The sequence below is a fragment of the Dendrobates tinctorius genome, unplaced genomic scaffold, assembly GCF_039654945.1.
Source record: "Dendrobates tinctorius isolate UK_male_01 unplaced genomic scaffold, ASM3965494v1 ptg000065l, whole genome shotgun sequence".
NCBI lineage: Eukaryota > Metazoa > Chordata > Amphibia > Anura > Dendrobatidae > Dendrobates > Dendrobates tinctorius.
In genome coordinates this window covers 34437684-34459746 of record NW_027361733.1, presented here as the reverse complement: position 1 = coordinate 34459746, position 22063 = coordinate 34437684, and the positions used below count along the sequence as shown (strand labels likewise).

Sequence of the window (22063 nt, the reverse complement as noted above, 5' to 3'; positions counted from 1 at the left end):
CCATATACTAATGTGCCACAAACTGGAAGTTGATATCACCAACCATTCCCATTTTATGTAGGTGTATCCATATCAATGGCCCACCCAGGTTTAACCATATAAATGGCCCACCCTGTATATTTCTAATTGGAAGTATTTGCTAATATTATTATTGTTACACCTTCTACATATTGGCATAGGATCTTGAAATTGGGAAAACCCCTTTAGGCCGGGGTCACACTTGCGTGTCCAATGCGAGAAACTCGCGCATCAATACCCGGCACTCAGACCAGAGTGTGCGGCTCCATGTATTTCTCTGCTGCTGGGTATTGATGTGAGAGACTTGTGCGAGTTTCTCACATTGCACACGCCTATATAAGTAGTAGATTCTGGTGTCATATCATAATTATAATAATTTTTTCTATTGCACCAACATAGTCCGCAGCACTATACAATTGAGAGCGACATGTACAGACAATATCAGACTCTACAGAATAATGCATAATTCAACAGTTACAGAAGGAGAGAGGACCCTGCTCGCAAGCTTACAATATATAGGGAAATGGGGGGATACAATAGGTAAAAAGTGCTTTTCATGTATGGTCCAGCCACCATTATAATATGTAAGGGTTTTCAGATAATCTGCATGATCCGGTCATCAGCCAGTATCTGTCTAAGTAGAGTTACCAAGTGCTGTTGGGTGCATGAATGATGTGTAGATAGGTGGACAAGAGGGACCAGATTCTGAGGAAAATTTATAAAGGGGGAACAGTGAAGAGTTAGATTAGACAAGCCTATCACACCAATTCACTAAAGATGTTTATAAAGCACACTTAAAAATGTTGGGGCTAGATATTGGATTATCCAAGGTAGTACATTCCAGAAAACTGGCATAGCATGAGAGAAGTCTTGGAGATGGAAATGGGAGGTTCGGCTTATGGAGGATTTTAGTCTTTAGATCAGTTGCAGAATGGAAAGCGTGGGTAGACAGAGATGAGGGAGTAGATGTAGTGTGGTGCAGAACTAGGAGAGCTTTGTGGGTGAGAGAGAGAAGTTTATATTGTACTCTACAGTGGATGGGTAACCAGAGCAATGAATGGCACAGGGTGGAGGTATCAGTGTACTATCTGGACAGATGATGCTGGCTGCTGCATTCGGGAAGAATTGGAAAGAAGAAAGTTTGGTAAGAGGGAGACTGATCAGTACAGAGTTGCAGTAGTCCAGAAAAGAATGAGTGTTTTTTTTCACTTTCAAAGGTGAGACAATGTCATATTTTGAGCCTCGTTGGCCACTAAGAAGCATGCTTGTGAGCTGACAAAAAGGCAGAGAAAGAGAGTAACAGAAAATAGAAGAGGAGCACAATGTGAGGACGGTAAATTGAGTGAGAAGCAAGTCCCTCAACTGGAGACCCACATCGGGACTGCATTAATAAAGAGATACAGAGACTGTTGTAATAGGGAGCAAATAATTGTGTGCTGTTACCATAATGTAGTTCAAGTGACGAAAGCAATGAAGTCATGTATAGAGAATTACTGTTCTGGTTTTGTGGTTCTGCAGTTACAAAGCATAGAAGAGAATCTGGTCAAAAGTGAGCAGTTTTTGCTTTTGTTTTATTCCCGATGCTCCCCTGAGTATTCTGCTTTTTTACTCTATTTACTTTGAAGTTCACTGGTTTTCAGGATTGGTCAGGGTCCCAGCTGTCAAGCCCAGAGTTATCTTATATACAACTGACTGGGATAACTACTAACCTTGACAATACCTTTTTTAGTTTCTTGTGTTTATGCAACAGGTTCTAGTGGTCAGCAGAGAATCTGAAAAAAGGTAGCGGCCCAGTGGTGACTTACACCCAGAGGCGCTAGGTTAGCACCATTCAAGGGGTTTGTGCAAGCTCGAGAACAACTCTCAGGCGGATATGCATTGATAGGGGATAGCCTTCCCTCATCCGACAGCAAGTATAATGTTTGGCACTAGTAGTTTGGTGCCCATTCATCTAGGCCCCAGGAGCGGACTGTGTATATACCTGCAATGGTTATCTCTTCAAGGGTGTGCGAGAAACCACCAAGTGTATTGTGCCCCTCACAGTGACTGTAACCACTAAGCTTAAGATGCCTCTGCTTGATAAAAATAAATATTCTTGTACCTAAAAGTGTTGTGAGTTCATTTTCCCCTTCACCGTCGATGTCTGATGAACTCCCTCTTCTGGTGAAGGAAGGTAGTGAGGCTGATTACCAAACACCTGATCTGGTAGATGATGACTGGGTAACAGGAAATTCTGACTGGATATAAGGCAGCCGACGCCCTTCTGAGTCGCTGGTGATTTCTCTGCTGGATTCTTGGAGACCAGTCTGATTCCTGCTTCCCAAAGATAAGTTTTGCTCTGCTATTGAACTTATTAGTTTAGTTTTGTTTACCTTGTTTTTTGGAGTTCAGCCATCCCCGGTCGGGGATGTGCTGAGTTCCATTTTTGTCTCTGATCAGTTTGTCTCTTTGCTCTGTCTTCAGAATTTACCTGAGTGCTGATATAGTCTTTTTGAAGTCCTAGCGACTTCAGGGCCTGTTTTTCCTATCAGACGGTTGGGACATTTTTTGGTAGGGTTTTTTACGGATTGCAGACAGCAGCTTTTGTATCCTGTCCTTTTTAGTTAGCTTGGGCCCCATCGTTTGCTCAACCTATCTTTCTATCTGTGTTAGTGTTTTCATCTTGCTTCATCGTCATTATATGTTGGGGGCTGCCTATTGCTTTGGGGTCTGCTCTGGGACAGTTTAGATTTCCCCTTTCTTTCTTTAGGCCTATTTAGTTCTCCGGCTGTGTTCGAGGGGTCTAGGGCATCGTAGGAACCCCCCACGGCTACTGTTAGTTGTTGTGGATAGGATCAGGGGTCTGCAATCCGATAGCTACCAACCTCTCCGGTTTTCTGGACTTAGCTTGTATTTTTGTTTTTTTCCTCCTTCGGTGACTCAATCATAACATAAAAGGGTCTGCTGGGGGACCACTCTATTTACAGATGAGAAAAATACCAGTGTAGAAGCATTTTATATATACTAGATCCCAGCCCTGTGCTATGTGTGTTATCACCACTTTCTAGCTGCTTTCAAAGTAGTTATTTCTACTGATTTGCTCACTAGCATTTGAGACATCACTATAGAAACAGTGGCGTTAAGTCACTAAAATTAAGGGAACACGCTGAACTATATTTAAGAACCAGTCGGTTTGAAATGCGTAAGGCCATGAGTTTCCCTGGTTGCTTGCCTTTTTTCTAAATTAATGGTTTTATACCATAATTTTAACCATGTTATATATTAAAGATTTTTGTTTTTAAATAATTTTTCACAGATGGATCTGTTACTGGATACCTTTCCTTCTGTGATACTGCTCGTTTGCTCCCAACATGAACTTCTTTCCGTGCACGGCCATTAGATTCTACTGCGGTGAGCAGGATTTTTTCTACGAAGGTTCTTCTCCCAAATTAGAATATCATCAAAAAGTAAACTTATTTCAGTTCTTCAATACAAAAAGTGATACTCGTATTTTGTATAGAGTCATTACAGAATGATCTATTTCACGTGTTTATTTCTGTTTATGTTGATGATTATGGCTTACAGCCAATGAAAACCCAAAAGTCATTATCTCAGTAAATTAGAATACTTTATAACACCAGCTTCAAAAGTTATTTTAAAAAACGAAATGTTGGCCTACTGACATGTATATATCAACAACACGGAGGTCAGTCCATCTGAGATAAAGAAGAGATTCATAAATAAAATACTTACTTTTATTTCAATATATTAAAAATGAACATATGCTAATAAAAAAGCAAGATGTCTCAACTAAGTAGGAAGACGCCACCAACATAATTAATCATTAAGGGTGGATACCAATATCCATAAATAGCAGTATCAGGCTAGTTCCTAAAATTCGCAGAAATAACAAAGATTATCGTATTTTTCGGACTATAGGATGCACATTTTTCCCCAAAAAAATTTGGGGCAAAACGGGGGGGTGTCTTATAGTCGGAATATACCATACTTACAATTAGCGAGGTGGCAGCAGGAGTCGGACTATTCTTCCTGTAGTCCTACGCTGCAGGGTGATGATCTCACTCCCATCCAGGTGCGGCAGGTTCGTCCCTGGAAGAAGCCAGCGGCAAACGCGCGTTGGGGTGAGGGGAAGCCACCACAACTTTTGTAAGGTATACTAGGTTCTCTTTATATTTCAAACCTTCTATATATCGACGGTCTTTGCACTTGTATCCCTCCACACTGTTGGTATATGGCATTTTTTTCACCGGGCTAAATCAGACCTATTTCAGTATTATTATACAATTATGATTTAAAATAGAGTTTCTTATACCTATTTTTTTCTGTGAACTCCTATAAGGGCATGGCTACACAGTAATTTGCTATCTCCACATTATTGCTTTTTGTGTTTAGTATTTTTGGATAACTTACAGATATTCGTGTACACTGAAGTAGCTATTGTTACTTGTAAGTATATACAGTATGATAGAGCCATTTAGGATTAGGGTCTTTTCTACCCTGTCATAATTATTAGATTAATAATATATTAATAGTACTGAGCACTTTATCATATATATATCCTTCTGTTAGTGAGTTTTTGGAAATATATACTTAATCTTTGTTATTTCTGCGCATTTTATCAACTAGCCTGGTATTGTTATTTATGGATATTGGTATCCACCAATAAGGATTAATTGTGTTGGTGGCGTCTTCCTACTTAGTTGAGACAATTGCTTTTTTATTCTCATATCTTCATTTTTAATATATTGAAATAAAAGTATTTATTTTATTTATGAGTCTCTTCTTTATCTCAGATGGACTGACATCCGTGTTGCTGATATTTAACTGATGTGAAGTGTCAATAATTGATTTTCTTTCAGGACATTTTTTGTTAATTTCTACTGAAATGTGTGTCCAGTAAATACATTAAGTTTTGAGTGCAACAACTCTGCCGACATCACTGCATGGCCTCCCTACACACCAACTTACTCACTGCCCCAGGTCATGCTGTGACCTCTGTCTGCTGCCGGGTCCATGCTGTGTGCATCTTGTTTCCTGCCTGCTCGCTGTATGCTTCCTGGCTGTGTGCATAGGGGGGAGGTGCCGACACTCACTGGTTCTTATGGAATCAGTGTGCAACTGCCCAATGTGCTCCCAGCCAATCACCAAGAGGCCTCTAGTATTTATGGCAGCTCCACCCGGTGGAAGCTGCCTATGCATTGTCTTAACTAAGTTAGTATCTTGCTACTGAGTTGCCAGGTCCTGTTCTGTGTTTCGCCTTCTCTGGAGGCTTGATTCTTAGCTTTGCTTTGTACCTGTCTTTCCGCACTCCAAGAGGCAGAATATCCTGGTCCCTGTGCTTTTTCTCCCTGTCTTGTCTCGTACCTGTCCTCTCTGCCCACCAGGAGGCAGTGTGTCCTGGTCCCTGTGTCTTTGGTCCTGTGCCTTGTCTCGTACCGTTACCTTGCCTGAACTCAGTCCTACCTCTGTCTATCAGTCTTGTCTGTGGCTCTTTTTCCTGCTGTGTCTTTACTTGTGTCCTCTCTGTCTGCCTGTGCTCCGCACCCTTACAGCTCTGCCTGTGCTCCGCACTCCTGCGGTCCTGCCTGTGCTCCGCACTCCTGCGGTTCTGCCTGTGCTCCGCACTCCTGCGGCTCTGCCTGTGCTCCGCACTCCTGCGGCTCTGCCTGTGCTCCGCACTCCTGCAGCTCTGCCTGTGCTCCGCACTCTCTTGCGCCTCTGCCTGTGCTCCGCACTCTTGCGGCTCTGCTTGTGCTCCGGTTCTGCTTCTTCTGCTGCAGAACATCTTGCTGCTATCGGCAGCTCCTCTCCGCAGCCTTGCGGTTCTCCTGTGTGAACAGGTCCAAATCTGCTCCTTCATAATTCACTCCTTCCTCTCAGTACCCGTACCTGCACCTCCTGTGTAAACAGGTCCAAGCCTGTCCCTTCATATTCCACTCATTGCTGTCAGCACCCGTACCCGCACCTCCTGTGGGAACAGGCCTCTACCTACCCTGCATCACTCCTTCCTGCCCATGTCCCTGTGTCTCATCAGTTCCCACCTGCCAGTGTCTAAGCCGTGCCCGCCTGCCAGTGCTCAGCAATGCCCGCCTGTCAGAGTATCAGCCGTGCCAGCCGTCCTCACTTGCCTGTCTGTCAGTCGCATCTGTCCTAATGCTCTGTTCCCCAGTGGGATCAGCAGCCATAGCCTGACACCACCCTGGAGTGGCACCTGGCAGCTACCTGCCACACAAGCCTGACCTCACCATCAGAGGCTCCAGAGAAGACCAAATTAGCTGCATTAGTTACTCCCCTTAAAGGATAGTATGGTTTATGGTACAGTGGGTCCACAACCCCTGGCTCACGCCCACCAGTCAGGGCTTGAGCGTGACACTTAGTCAGGGCTCCTTTTGCATCAATTACTGCATCATTACGGCATGGCATGGAGGCGATCAGCCTGTGGCACTGCTGAGGTGTTATGGAAACCCAGGTTGCTTTGATAGTAGCTTTCAGCTCGTCTGCATTGTTAGGTCTGTTGTCTCTCATCTTCCTCTTAGAAATACCCCATAGATTCTTTATGGGCTTAAGGTCAGGCGAGTTTGCTGGCCAATCAAGCACAGTGATACTGTTGTTTGTAAACCAGGTATTGGTACTTTTGGCAGTGTCGACAGGTGCCTAGTCCTGCTGGAGAATTACATTTCCATCTCCAAAAGCTTGTCGGCAAAGGGAAGCATGAAGTGCTCTAAAATTTCCTGCTAGATGGCTGCGCTGACTTTGGTCTTGATAAAACACAGTGGACCTACACCACCAGATGACATGGCTCCCCAAACCATCACTGATTGTGGAAACTTGACATTAGACCTCAAGCAGCTTGGATTGTGGCCTCTCCACTCTTCCTCCAGACTCTGGGACCTTGATTTCCAAATTAAATGCAAAATTTACTTTCATCTGAAAGCATCACCTTGGACCACTGAGCAACAATCCAGTTCTTTTTCTCCTTGGCCCAGGTAAGACGCTTCTGGCAGTTTCTATTGATCATGAGTGGCTTGACATAAGGAATGCGACACTTGTAGCCCATGTCCTGGATACGTCTGTGTGTGGTGGCTCTTGAAGCAATGACTCCTCCAGTAGTCCACTCCTTGTGAATCTCCCCCAAATTTTTGAATGGCCTTTTCTTAACAATCCTTTGAAGGCTGCTTGTTATCCCGGTTGCTTGTGCACCTTTTTCTACCACACTTTTCCTTCCACTCAACTTTCCATTAATATGCTTAGATACAGCCGAACAGCCAGCTTCTTTAGCAATGATCTTTTGTTGCTTACCCTCCTTGTGGTGTGTGTCAATAACTGCCTTCTGGACATCTGTCAAGTCAGCAGTCTTCCCATGATTGTGGAGCCTACTGAAACAGACTAAGGGACCTTTTTTAAACACTTACAGGTGTATTTTGTTAATTATCCTAATTTATTGAGATAATGACTTTTGGGTTTTCATTGGCTGTAAGCCATATTCATCAACATTAACAGAAATAAACACTTCAAATAGATCACTCTGTATGTAATGACTCTCTCTAATGTACAGTATGAGTTTCACTTTTTGTATTGAACAACTGAGATAAATGGACTTTTTGATTATATTCTAATTTTGTGAGAAGCACATGTATATCCCAGGCTGGCGTGTTTCACACATCCTTTAGTAAGTAAATCTTATTCGATCCATTGTTCGCTATGTAGATGGAGCAATCTAAGGACTGACAGGTTCTGATCTAGGACCAAGATGCAAGTTGGCAAAATCCTGCATTTGAATATTTTTTTCCCCTTTGCCTCAAAATATGTCACAAAATAATGAACAACCCGCTTTTCAACTCTGATTTGTTCTCTTTCCCAATATAATTTCATTAGTTTAGTCATAGCAGTAATGGACTGAAATCAGATTTGGTAAAACAATTCCTTACAACCTCCCTATGCTATAGCTGGGGCATAAAAATCAGTGGATGGTCTATTACCAACACCATGAACATCTACAGTCTGAAGGGTCTTTAAAGTCAGTAAATCTGCAAGGAACTTGTATGTTCTCCCCATGTTTGCGTGGGTTTCCTCCGGGTACTCCGGTTTCCTCCCACATTCCAAAGACATACTGTTGGGGAATTTAGATTGTGAGCCCCATCGGGGACAGTGATGATAATGTGTGCAAACTGTAAAGCGCTGTGGAATATGTTAGCGCTATATAAAAATAAACATTATTATTATTTAATCTCCAACACGATAATTGCCCCCAAAGATCTAGAACAAGTCTACCTCATTTGGAGCCTATCTGGATGAGTCCATTTCCATTAGCAAAATGGTGAATGGCTATAAATAAGTTAATTGACACTTATTTAATGATCTGTCTACCCGTGCCGATGAAAACTGATACATCGATCATTGATGCAGTGATTTTGGTGCCAACGATGTCTGACCATTTTTTTTAATTAAGTTTATGGTGCTGATTCCGACTATGACTTTGGTTTTGCCAGATTGGCTCTAGTTTCTGAGATATTTAATAGTTAATTACTGTATTTTGCGGACTATAAGACGCACCCCAAATTTTGGGGAGGAAAATAGGAAAAAAAATGTTTTAATAAAATAGTGGTGCGTCTTATAATCCGATTTTACCGGTAGCATAACGGGGAGAAAGCTACGGTAGAATGGGGTCACAGGAGGCAGGATCACTGCTGCAGGAAGCTGGAGGCTGTGGCAGGAGTGGGGCGATGCTGTAGCCCCAGGCCTGGGAGGGGGGATATTTTGGGGTGTGAGGCTGTGGCAGGCCCCAGGATTTCAGTAAATGTCGGCAGAGTCCCCACACTTTCCACTGTTTTCACAGCAGTGTACTTCAGGAAAATGGCCATGGGAGGCGGTGCATTCGCAGATTGAGATCTCAAGAGACGATATTTGGGGGAAAACAAGTGCATTTTATAATCGAAAAATACGGTAATTACAGTAGAATTCTGGCTTAAAGTCGCTTTTATAGCATTATAAGTCTACAAATTGAAATACAAATTAATTATATGAGATATTTCATTACCTTGTACGCTGGAGTCACACACAACGTATAAAAATACGGTCCGTTTTACACAGACTAGAATCGCAGAAATGTTCCCTGAACAGTGATCTGTATGTCATCCTTGTGCTATGCGAGGATGTGATTTTTTTCGCATCTAAGCATCCGTGTGACATCTGTATGGTATCCGTACAGCGAGATTTTCTCGCCGGCTTGCAAAATGAACATATAATGGATCCATGGCCTCAAATATTCGTGAAAACATATATACAGTCTATATATATGTCAGTGAGACACACACACATATCTATATATATTTATATCTCATACAGAGGTAGATAGCAGAATAGCCCGATAATTCAATTGTCGGCTTCTGTAAAATCATTACAGAACCAACAAGATGTGAGACATGGTTTACATACAGTAAACCATTGCATATCCGTTAGATTTATATATGTCCCTCACTAATAATGTTAGTACTGTATATGTGTAAAATTTTGGAGCTGTAGGTGTTAAATTAAAGGATTAATTCACGGAAAAAACTTGCGTGGGCCCCCGCGTAATTTTCTCTGCCAGAGAGGGCAAGCCAGTGAATGAGGGCAGAAATTAATAGCCTAGAGAGGGACCATTTGTTTTTTGCCCCCCCCCCCCACACTCCCTGGCTAAAAAAAAATCTGCCTCCAGCCAAAGGTACATCTGTAAGATGCGCCAATTCTGGCACTTACCATCTCTCTTCCCTTTGCCCTGTAACAGGTGGCATATAGGGTATTAAGTGGATAATGTCACCTTGCTTTTGAAAGGTGGTTAATAATGTAGAGGTGTCAATAACATACCTATCCATTATTAATCCGCTAGTCTGAAAGGGTTAAAACACACACATACTGTTAGGCGTCGAGTTTTCCCCACTGCACAGGGGCAATCTCCATCCATGCTCTCTGCGGTCTCCCATTCCTCTGCAGCGATTCCTGCTCAGCAGGGTCATTGCTCCAGGCGTCTTGCCCAGGCTGATGCTAGGTGTCTGGTTGCTCCTTCTGGCTCTGCTATAACTCCATGCCGGAGTCAGCAGCAAGTAGACGCTTCTGGGACTAAGTCCTATCTGTTGGGTACTGAGCATGCCCATGGGACGACCACTCATTGGAGGTCGGAGGTCACATGCGCAGGTCCTGCTCCTGCTTGGATTGATCCACCACTGGGAAGGTCCCGGAAGGACGCCACTATAAAAGAGTCGCATGGCCGCTCGGCCATGCGCTAGTATAGACTCTTATGCTTATTTGTGTGTATGAAGATGGATGCATGTATCTGGTGACTGACTCATTAAGACTCCCCTCCCTTTGATACGCATGTTGGTTAGGGTTTCAGAGTGAGAGTCAGCGCCAATGGGTGGCTATGCTCACGCCACCGTGCTCCCAGTACTCTGAAACACTAGCGTCTGACTGTGCCTCCCTGCTACGGACACTGTCGTACCGTACCAGGTAGCTGTGACCGCCGTGCGACGCCATGCGCACCTCTAGCGCTTTCCTCCCCGTCCTGGGTGGTTAGTGGCATCCGCCGAAGCGGTACTGTTTGCACTTGGTGCGATTTATATACTGTTACCTTTTTCTGGCACCGCATCCGAGCGGTGATGTCTAGAGGAGCTCTAGTCCGGTGTCTCTAGGACAGGGCTCTGTGACCCCTAATTAGCGCTCACTCCGCCGAGCTCTGTGAGTTCAACAGGCTCCGGCGTTTGTTTCAGCGGCTCTGTGGAGCAACAGAGTTCGCCTCTATTCACACTGGGTGAAGTTAACCCACGTGTGAACAAGCATTTACCCACAATCTAGTTCCACCATTACTCAGCAGCAGGTTCCATCTCTGCACAGTAGACCCCGGGCTGCGAACGCACCTCATCTCTCTTTTCATATTATTTGGTGCGTTCTGCAGGCCCTAAAACACACATTAAGAAAATAAGACTTTTAATGAAATAAACACATTTTTTCCTTCTTTATTTAACTCCCAATCCAATCGAAGCCATCGATCTCTTGTAAAAAATCCAAAATAAAAAAGCAACAATATCCCATACCTATCCGCCGTACAGTCATGTCCCACGCTGCAATCCATCTCAAGGGGTTAAATAGTTTACAACCGGGAGCAGTAATAATGTGACCAGCCCGGTTGTAAACCACGGGGGAATGAATGAAAAGCTCCCCGCCTGACCGGACATGAACTGATTAGCGTTGGAAAGTTTCTGAACATTTTCCCACGCTGTCAGTTCACCGCGGGTCAGGCGGGGGGAGTCTGCGCAGCCTCAGTGACTATTGCTGACGTCACTTAGGCTGATTCCTCAGTGAATGAATGGTTTGTTTACTCATGGGTTAATAATTGGGCACGCACATTCTTATGAACGCAGATTTTTTTACCCTTCTACATGGGTGATCAAGGAACACTAACATGTAGAGGGCGGCTGAGACCTATCTGTTGTGTGGCTGAAAACTCTGGATATCGCCAATTGCTGTTTTCAGATTGATCACTAAAAATTGATTATGTGATTTTCTTTTTTAAATTTTATTTTATTGTTAGTAGTTATGTGATTTTGGCGGTTTACTTGCAAAACCATATGACATTTATAATAACCAATTAGCAATATTCAATGATTGGTTGTCAGGTGTTGTTGTACTATATGAGCTCAGGAGCTGAGCCCGTTGTATACATCGTATAATCCAGCTGTATTATACAGCCGCCACATGTTTTTTACAGCTGGCACCCTGCCTCAATTGCCACCACTGGAGCTAGCTACATGAGTGGCATTTTAACTCTTTAAGTTATGCAGCACAGCAACCCATCACTCCATCAACCCCACAATGCAATCAGGTGAATGAGTCATATAAGCTGGATTCATAAAGAAGACCCCTGTGTCTCCTTTCTTTGTACCTCTGCCAAGCCCTAATACAGACAGATGTCTAAAATGAGAATACACTGCTATATAGAAGTAATGCAGTGTATTGTAAGAGCAATCAAATGGTCCAACAAAACACACATTTGTAATAAAATTATAAAAATTAACATTGTATCATTACATCCGTAAAAGTGAGACCTAGCGAATTAATATTTTTCACCACTCAGAGAACCCTGTAAATAAATAAAAAAAAATTGCCTTTTTAGGTCCTCTTGCCTCCTGAAAACTGGATTAAAAATCGATCAAAAAGTTGCAAGTACCTTAAAGTGGTACTAATAAAAAACAGAGTTCATCCCAAAGAAAACAAACTAAAGTTTAAAATAAAATTTGCTTTTTTATTATTTTTTTTTAAAGCACTAAACAATTATTAAAATGCGATTTCCCTTGAATCAACCTGTCATGCAGAATATAAATTTACCAGGTCTATTTTGCAGAGAACATTGTGAAAACAAAAGTTGAGCAACAATGATAGAATTGTGTTTTTTGTTTTTTTTTTCTCCATTTCACTCCACAAAAAAAATTACTGCTCCCATTCTGATACTTACCAGGTCCCGCTTGTCTCTTTTTTCCGTTTCTATCTCAACCCCCAAGTTATTCCGAATCAGGTCACCAATGTGGCCAATGATTGGCTGAGTAGGCAGTTCCTGACATTTCTGGAGTGTTTAGAGGGCAGTAGGAAGTAAAGAGAAGCGGGATGGAGAAAGCATCAGAATGAGAGCTGCAAGAGATCAATAAGGGTGAATATTGCTTTCATCATTTTTTTTAACCAATCTTAGCCCATGGAAAGATACTCTTTATCTGTTGGGCAATCCGGTTAAGCGCTGGTAATCCCAATTCAACTCTGTAACCTGGGGCAGAGTCTTGGTCGGACATTTCTAGTGCATATTTTTCTGGTATCCTAATATTTGCTGTCATTTGTTTTGTTACAGATGACACTTTTCATCTCCTCTGAAGTTTACAGACGGTTCTCCCTGTGGTGAAAGTAGAAGTCTTTCCCTAGCTGCTTCATTGTGAAATGCCCCAACATCTATCTCCAGAAAGTTCCTTCCATTCCAAGCAAGAACTGCTCTGCTTCTCCGAAGCTTCACGATCTGTCAGTGACTATGACCTGGGCACCCCCGACAGCACTGACCAGGTTGATGCCCTGCTGTCAAAGTCCGCCCCAGACTCCTATATTGACCCGCTATACAAGGAGACCTCCACAAAGAAAGCGCTGTACGATGATGACCCCTGCGAGATCAAGTTTATCCCTTCAGAGAATGAAAACCTGTGCGGCTGGGGAGCCCTCAAACCGTCCTTTTTACAGGTGTTTAACACATCCAAAGGAGTCCTTGTGTTCCTGTGCGCGGCCTCCTTTCTCCAAGGCATGGTGGTCAATGGTTTCATCAATACCGTCATCACCTCCATAGAACGGAGGTTCGACTTGCACAGCTACCATACTGGACTGATTGCGAGTTCCTATGACATTGCAGCTTGCTTGTGTTTGACATTTGTCAGCTACTTTGGGGGGAACGGTCACAAACCTCGGTGGCTGGGCTGGGGAGTATTAATTATGGGCATTGGTTCTTTGGTATTTGCACTACCACAGTTCACTACTAATGTGTACGTCGTCAACCTTGCAGAGGATAATGGGGTATGTTACTCCAATCACACTTACCAGGTCTCAGAAAGTGCCTCGAGTCTGTCCAACTACAGATACGTCTTCATGTTGGGACAGTTTCTTCATGGGATTGGTGCCACACCGCTTTACACGCTGGGGGTCACTTACTTAGATGAGAATGTGAAATCTAGCTACTCCCCTGTATACATTGGTGAGTATGAAGCATGTAATGTCTATACAATGCAGATGTTTGTCCATCGGTGCCTACAGCGCTGTTCCTTTTGGAATTTTATCTATGTCAGTACTGTGCCATGAGCCATAGACAGGTTGTGTACACTCCTCACACAGGAGATTAGGTTGCATCTCCTGAGGCCAACTTAAAGGAATGTTTCCAACCGAGGAAGTAAAACTTCACTTTCTGCCAATGCACAATTTTCTGTTGGTGAAGCTTAAAGGGAATCTGTCACCCCCCCCAGTGCGTTTTTCAGTTAAAGAGATACCTTCAGCAGCAGTAAGGCTGCATTCTGTGAAGGTGGCTCTTCTTTTTCTGACCCCTAGTAACTCTGAAATATCAACTTTTATAAATAGCTCCTCATACCTGTAATGTGTCCCATAGGTATGGTGTGTCCCCCTGTATCAGCCGCCTACCATCCCTCCATCATCATTCCCCTGTACGTCGGTGCCTCCTCCTGTTTTGAATGCCGGCGCCTGCGCTGTGACAAGAGTTCTCGGGCATGCGCAGTGCGCGATGCCTGGGAACCGACATCAGGCTATTAACATCTTTTTAACATCTCTGCTTGTTTAAATCCAGGGACTGAATTCCTGGGCAGATCTTATATTTGTCACACCTGATGGTTGGCTACCCTTTTGTCTAGTCTGGACTCCTGCGATAATACATTGTAGCACCTATCAGGACAGGGAAGAGATTTGTGCTGCTGATATGTGCTGTATTTTGAAGTCTATGGGGTTGGCGACCAGCTAGTTCCAAAATGGAGATCATACATTGTTGCACTTCTGCACACGCATTGGTTGCATGCTCATGGTGATGGACTGGACCAGCAATGGAGAGTCTGCAGTGGCTGCAAAGTAAGAAGTCAGCATCGGGGCTACATTAGTTGGTTATTGAGTATTTAAGGGATTTTCCAGTACTAATTTGTAGAATAGATCATTGTTATCAGACTGGAGTCTGATGCCCTGCACACTCGCCGATCAGCTGTTATATGGTTGTCCGCATTGACCAACGCCTTTAACGTATCACTGTCCTTTCTTAACTATTCAGAATCACCTGACGTGTGTATTTGAGGAATAACTACTGTATTTCTGGCCATTATTTTGCATTATTTAGCAGTTTCCCATAGCAAGCTCTAAGTAACTAGAAGCCTCAGCAGTTTGTTTTGTGTCTGTCTCCCTCTTTCCATAGATTTAATAAGCGACAGGTGAAATTTGATCCCTCACTAAACATCGATTAGTAGAGAGATTCGAGCAGTTTTTGAGTACAACCAGCAAAAGGAAAGAAGGGACTGTTGGCTGACTGTGTAGAAAGAGGGGCATGTATTACTCTTTATAGAGGTTGTCCACTGCTAGGACAACCCCTTCTTAAACTAAATGTTTGGCCCTAATAAAATAGTAAAACTTATACTCCCGTGCAAGCGCCGTTCCCGCAGTGTTAGCAGTCTCTTTCACCAGGGCTCTCGTGTGGTGTTGTGACACATGATGCTGGCGCCAAATCAGCACTGACATCACTGTCTCCACCTTCGTATGAACTGAACATGGAGAGAAAGACAGGGCTGCAGCTCATCCCGGACTTCCTCTTCATGTTCAGTTTGTCCAAAGGCGGAGAAAGTGACACCAGCACTGATTGGGCATCACATGTCATTCCACTGCATCACGACCCCAGGACCACGAGTGCCAACACTGCTGGAATGGAGCTGGCACGGGAGGTGAGTATAGGCTCCGTTATTTTATCGGTGCTTATCATTTAGTTTAAGAAGGGGTTGTCCTCTTAGTGGACAACCCTTTTAACCTATTAAAGAAGCACACCCATTAAAATTTTATCCTCTTAATATATTGCAGTGATCATATTATATAGCACTATGTACTTACAATTGCTCATTTTGCCTTTCTACCTAGATAATTCTTTTGTTTTCCATTATGTTTATGACGTCATTTGATTAACAACTGACTAGCTGAATCTCTCTAAGCTCTATGTAGGAACAGAAGGTCAGTTTTTCCTGTGTGAGTCATAAGTCAGTGCAAACATCAGTGGCAGGGTGGAGTAGCTGGGTCAAGTGTTGAAGAGCGAAATGATTTCTGTAGGGACAAGTAACTTCCTGTTTCTACATAGAGAAGAATTGGCAGGGTAGAAAGGCAAAATGATCAATTGTAAGTACTCAGTGCTATAGAGTATGATGAATGCAATATATTAAGAGGATAAAAACTTTGATGGGCGTGCTTCTTTAATAAGTCAGCCTAGGTTGGAACTTGTAGGTCAAGCATTTTTTCCCAACTCTAATCTTAATAATCTTAAAACCGAAGCTTTTTAATTTTTTATGTCCTTGAAGCCATACCTGTTACTGTGTGGTTTTTATTTTTCTGTCGGACGAGTTGTATTTTTTAGTGGCATCATTTTTTGAAGGGTTTAAAAAAAAAAAAAGTGTTATATGAATTGCATGATTTCTCCTTGCGGAGAATAACATGCTAAGCATGTCGAGGTGAGGAGACTTAAAGCCGCAATGCTCCTCTGGGAAATATGCTAATTATTCAAATTGTCTCTTCAGAGAGGAAGAGGACTAGAACTCTAGTGCCACCTATTGGAGATAGCAATCCTAAAAGTCAATGTTGACCCTTTAACGAGCCTAGTTACATGACTTAGGATAAAAGCCAAGCCAGAATCTCCATTTGCAGACACTGTGTTTCGGGGTACTGCCCCTCATCAGTGCAAAGTGGGAGAAGATCTGGTTTGGCTGTGAGAGAGGCGTCTGACCGATGTAACTAGGCTCGTTAAAGGGTCAACATTGACTTTTAGGATTGCTACCTCCAATAGGTGTCACTAGAGTTCTAGTCCTCTTCCTCTCTGAAGAGACAATTTGCATAATTAGCATATTTCCCAGAGGAGCATTGCGGCTTTAAGTCTCCTCACCTCGACATGCTTAGCAGGGCTGTGGAGTCGGAGTCTCGGAGTCGGAGTCGGTGCTCATTTTGGTGGAGTCGGAGTTGGAGTCGGTATAAAATGGACCGACTCCGACTCCTAAAATATATAATAAATTGGGTACAGTAGTTCAATGCAGGATGTGCTGAATATTTTTTCATAGGAGTTTGGGAAAGTTATGAAATGTCCTATAAATGGCTGTTATATTCCTGATCTAAGGCTACATTCACACACAGTGTTTTTCCTGTGTTTTTTGAGGATACGTTTTTCAGCTGCAAAAGCTGATCATCTTTTTAAAAAACTGCATCACCTGAAAGGTTTTTGAGCTCATAGATAATGTTTTCAATAGCAAAAGCAGATTAGAAATCTGCTCTATCCATTTATCCATATCTGTCTATCCATATCGTATCTGTACCAAAAAGAATGAAAACCGGGTAGTACACCAATATATATTCTGTTCTATCTAAATATCTTGATTATTGGATCATAAAAATGATTAAATGTCTGAGGTTCACATTGTACTACAATAAATTTTTCACTTAAATATAAGCAATATGTGTGGGAGTCGGAGTCGGAGTCGGAGTTGGAGTCGGAGTCGGTGTAAGGGAAATTGAGGAGTCGGAGTCGCAAGTTTGGCTTACCGACTCCACAGCCCTGATGCTTAGAATGTTATTCTCCGCAAGGAGAAATGATACTTCTTGGATATCGGTCAGACGCCTCTCTCACAGCCAAACCAGACCTTCTCCCACTTTGCACTGATGAGGGGCAGTACCCCGAAACACAGTGTCTGCAAATGGAGATTCTGGCTTGGCTTTTATCCTAAGTCATGTAACTAGGCTCGTTAAAGGGTCAACATTGACTTTTAGGATTGCTACCTCCAATAGGTGGCACTAGAGTTCTAGTCCTCTTCCTCTCTGAAGAGACAATTTGCATAATTATGAATTGCATGATAACATTATTTTATTATACCAAATAAGAATAATTTTATGTTTTTTATTTATTTATTTATTTTTTTTTTTGCACAGCAAAAATAACATTTAAAAAAAATTTTTTTCCAGGGGGACAACTAGTAGCTTTTTTGGTACTATTTTGGGGTATTCTAACTTTTTGATCTCTTTTAGGAATTATTTTTTTTATTGTGGGTTTTCTCTGCATGGCAGATGTGAGGGCCAATATTACCACTCCACCTGCTATCTATTAGCACTCCACAGTCCTGTAAGGGTATGTTTCCACTAAGCGCATTGCCTGCGCTTTGATCGGAGCGGAAAACACGCTCCGCCCAAAGCCCCGCCCCCTCCTGTAGGCGCGGTGATTCCGGATGTGTTCATTGAACACATGCGGTATCACCGCAGCGTATCCATAGAGTAGGCTGTTTACCTTGCGGTGACTGAGACATGCTGCGTTCTAAAAAGACGCGCCGCATGTCCGGTTTCGTGGATGTGTCACCTGCGTATTAGGACACATAGTGGAACCGGGATTTCATAAAATCGCCTCCACTAAGCTGTAACATCTGGATGCTGCGGATTAAACGCTGCGGCTGTACGCAAGGTTCAATCCGCAGCAAATCCGGATGTAACACGGCCCGTGGAAACTTACCCTTACATTGGCACTGATGAGCTGACGGAGACACTGTGGTCACTATTGTCAGCATCACCAACATCGGAGCTAAGATTGAAATATCAGCTATTTAATACAAGTGCACTCCAAGGGCAATGATTAAGGATGTTGCTCTGAAATGGGTTTCATATTTTTAAATTTCTGTATGGTGTATATCGATTTTTAATTATTGGATTTTTTTTTAGTTTGCAGCTACAAGTGATGGTGCGAGCGCAGCTCCTGTGACCACAACAGAAAGACAACTCACAGGAACTGCATTTACCATGATCTACTATTTAGGCTATATGCACACACAGGGTTTTCTTTAGTTTCTCAAGAAGTTTTTTGTTTCCTGGAGTGATTTTGAAGAGTTTTTGAAGTCTTTTTTTTCATAAAGTGTCAATTTGCAGCCTTTTGATTGGTCAGTACCAAGGAAAGCTGTGTTGTGCACTTTCTTTTTTTCCATCAGATTCAAAACCTGAAGCCAAAAAAACTTTCAAAACGCTCAACAGATGAACAACAAAGTGATTATATATGGGAAATGAATAGGAAAAGTCTTTCAAGCATTTTTAAGTGATTTTTTTTTTTTTTTTTTGAGAGGCCCCGATCCACAAAAGTCTCAGATTTCAAGGTGTAAAAGGGAATCTCTCAGCAGGTTTTTGCTATTTAATTTGAGAGCAGCATGACATAGGGGCAAAAACCCTGATTCCAGCCATGTGTCACTTACTGGATTGTGTTTTTATCAGCAGGAGATAATCACTACAGGACTGTATAACCCTACCCACACCAATGATTGACCACTTTCCATGTACACTATGCATAGGAGGAAAGTTGCCAATCAGTGGTAGGGGAGTTATACAGAGCTCATCATTTAGAGCTGTAAGATCTGCAGCAGAGGTACAGTGATTGCATCAATATGACAGCATGCAGCCCAGTAAGTGACGCATCACTGGAATCCAGGTCTCTGCCCCTATATCTTGCACTTCTCAGATTACATAGCAAAAACCGGGTGCCAGATTCCCTTAAAATGGTTTAAATTCACTCTTATTTTGCATTTACTTGTGATAACTTTTGATGTTTATTATGCCACATCTCTTTCTCCACTCACATCTAAAGCTGCATTTATCATTTTGCAAGTTGAAAAGAAACTATATATTGTGTACACCCTGCAGTCACATAGCAGGCATCTGGAGCACCTCTAATGCACTGCTCTCTTATAACAGGAAACCAGCAGAATTCAGCTTGCAGCTCTGGATGTGAGTGAAGAATAAAACATTATGTAAAACCATTGTAATCATGTACAAAGTCTCTTTGTTGCTTAAGTTTCTGCTCGTCTTTGAGCCCTTGTATGGTAACTGGTTTTCAACCGCAGAACTTTACATGTGACTCATCATTGCCAGAAGTGACACACAGCAAGAGGTGGAAAGATGTAGTAAAAACCAGTGCTGGAACATGTTCATAGTGGTTATTCCTATGACATGTGATCAGGCTGAGGATGACAGATCTATATCCAAGACATATTGCTGTCAAGACCAATGCGTTGTGTGAATGCGCCATGACAATCCTCTAAGCTAAGAACATCAGCAGCACAAATCTCTCTCCTGTCCTGATAGTTTGTTACTATGTGTCAGTTCAGCAAATGATATCTATAGGTGTAGATAAAGAAGCCCTCTTCCCAGCAAAGTTTTTATCCTCTTAATATATTGCAGTCTTCGTATGATCTAGCACTGTGTGCTTACAATTGCTAATTTTGCCTTTTTTCCCAGTTAATTCTTCTCTTTTCTTTGCTCTATGTAGAAAAAGGCAGTCTCTTGTCTCTGCATGGACAAATCCCCTCTTCAACTCCTGACCCAGCTTCTCCCTCCTTCCCCTTCCAGATACTTTTGCAATGACTCATGACTTGTGCAGAGAAAATTGACCTCCTGTTTCTTCTTCTTCTGCTTAGAAGGATTCAGCTAGTCAGTTTTTCATCACGTGATGTCATAGACCTAAAGGAAAAGAGAATAATTAGCTGGTAGAAAGGCAAAATGAGTAATAGTAAGTACACAGAGCTATATTATATGATGACTGCAATATATTAAGAAGGAAAATACTTTGATGGCAGGGTGCTTCTTTAAAATGGCCAAGTTCACTAGTTAGAATGGGGTGCAATAACTTTTCTCCATGTTGTGTATTTTTTAGCATTGTGAATACTGTACCATGTATTGACTGTCATCATATTCCATCCTGTTACTTCCCTTCCATGTTTAGGTATATTTTACACGGCAGCCGTAGTGGGACCAGCGGTGGGTTACCTCTTGGGAGGATTTTTCCTGAATATTTACACAGAACTCAGAAGTCCGTAAGTAACTCAATATCTCGGGACTTAACAATTACATGGGAATAAAGTCTTATGTAAGAGCAAGAACTCGCACCGACCAGACATAATGTACATCTGATTATCTGGTGAAGATGACGCCTGTCTGAGGTGGGATATAAAAGGCAGCAAGTGAACGTTCAGTTCTTAGTTGTGTTAGGAGCCAAAAGAAGGGACAACAAAAGCATCTGAGCGTAAGGGCCAAACTGTGATGTCTAGGTGTCTGGGTCAGAGTGTTTCCCACGCGACTGGTCTTGTGGGATGTTCCTGATATTTAGGGAATAGTACCAAAAATGGTCCAAGGAAGGACAACCAGGCAGCAGGGTTATGGGCGGCCAAGACTCACTGATTCATGTGGGTGAGACAGCTAGGTCAATTAACTCAATCCTACTACAGAAGAACTACTATATTTCCTAAGAAGGTTCTACTAATGACAAGATGTTGTCAGATCACACAGAGCATGGCAACTTGCTGTGTAGATATAAAGATCAGTGCCCATACTGCCCCCATTCCGCTGCCAAAAGGACCTACAATGGGCACTCGAGCATCAGCACTGGACTATGGAGCAATGGAAGAAGGCGACCTGATCTGATGAGTTACGTTTTCTTTTATATCATATGGACAGCTTGTTGTGTGCGTCAATTACGTGAAAATGATACGGCACCAGGATCTACTAATTGGAGGAATACCAGCCAGCAGAGACAGGGTGATACCCTATGAAATGTTCTCCCTGTCATTCATATGGCGCCAATAAAAAAAAGAGAACAACAGCTTCATCCAAGGTGTTTATTCACCAGCAGCCCAAAATGCACCTGCCACAATGCAAAAACTGTTCAGGACTTGTAGGAGGAAGATGACAAAGATCAAGGTGACGACGTGTCTCCAAATTCTCTACATTTCAATTTTGACTGAGCATCTTGTGCTGGGAAACAAGTAAGATCCATGGAGACCGCACCACACAACAACCAGGAATGATCTGTGTGACTGATTCCTCAGGAGACCTTCAGAGGTTTTGTGGAGTCCGTGTGTCCGTGGGTCACAGCCGTCCTAGTTTTTGTTGATACCTGAGGGAAGCTACACAAGATTAAGCAGCTGGTTGTAATGTTATTTTTTCTAGTTTAGAAAATGAACTTTGGCGCATATTCATCAAAGCTTTTACTCCAGTTAAAAAGCTTCAAAAAGTTGCAAAATGTTTGCGCAAAGCTGCGCAAAAAGTTTACAACTTTTAGTATTTTCACAACATTTTTGCACAGTTCTGTCAAACTGGCTATGTAAAGGGGCGTAGTGACGAGCAGCTGCATTCTTTACACCATAAATCTGACTCCAGTCACTGACTGGAGTAAGATTTGGGGTTAGACACAAAATGAGGTGTACAGCTCTCTGCCTAAGTCATTAGTAGGAGT

The 22063-nt window shown here is 42.6% G+C and overlaps 1 protein-coding gene across 1 annotated transcript in view; it reads left to right on the top strand.

The window, feature by feature from the left end:
* Positions 1-22063, top strand: part of SLCO4A1 (solute carrier organic anion transporter family member 4A1) — a 59199-nt gene that overhangs the window by 14062 nt on the left and 23074 nt on the right. Inside the window, exons 2-3 of the mRNA XM_073580934.1 lie at positions 12890-13771; positions 20555-20645. Of these exons, the coding sequence (XP_073437035.1) occupies positions 12976-13771; positions 20555-20645 (887 nt within the window). The 5' untranslated portion in view covers positions 12890-12975. The remainder of the gene's footprint in view (positions 1-12889; positions 13772-20554; positions 20646-22063) is intronic.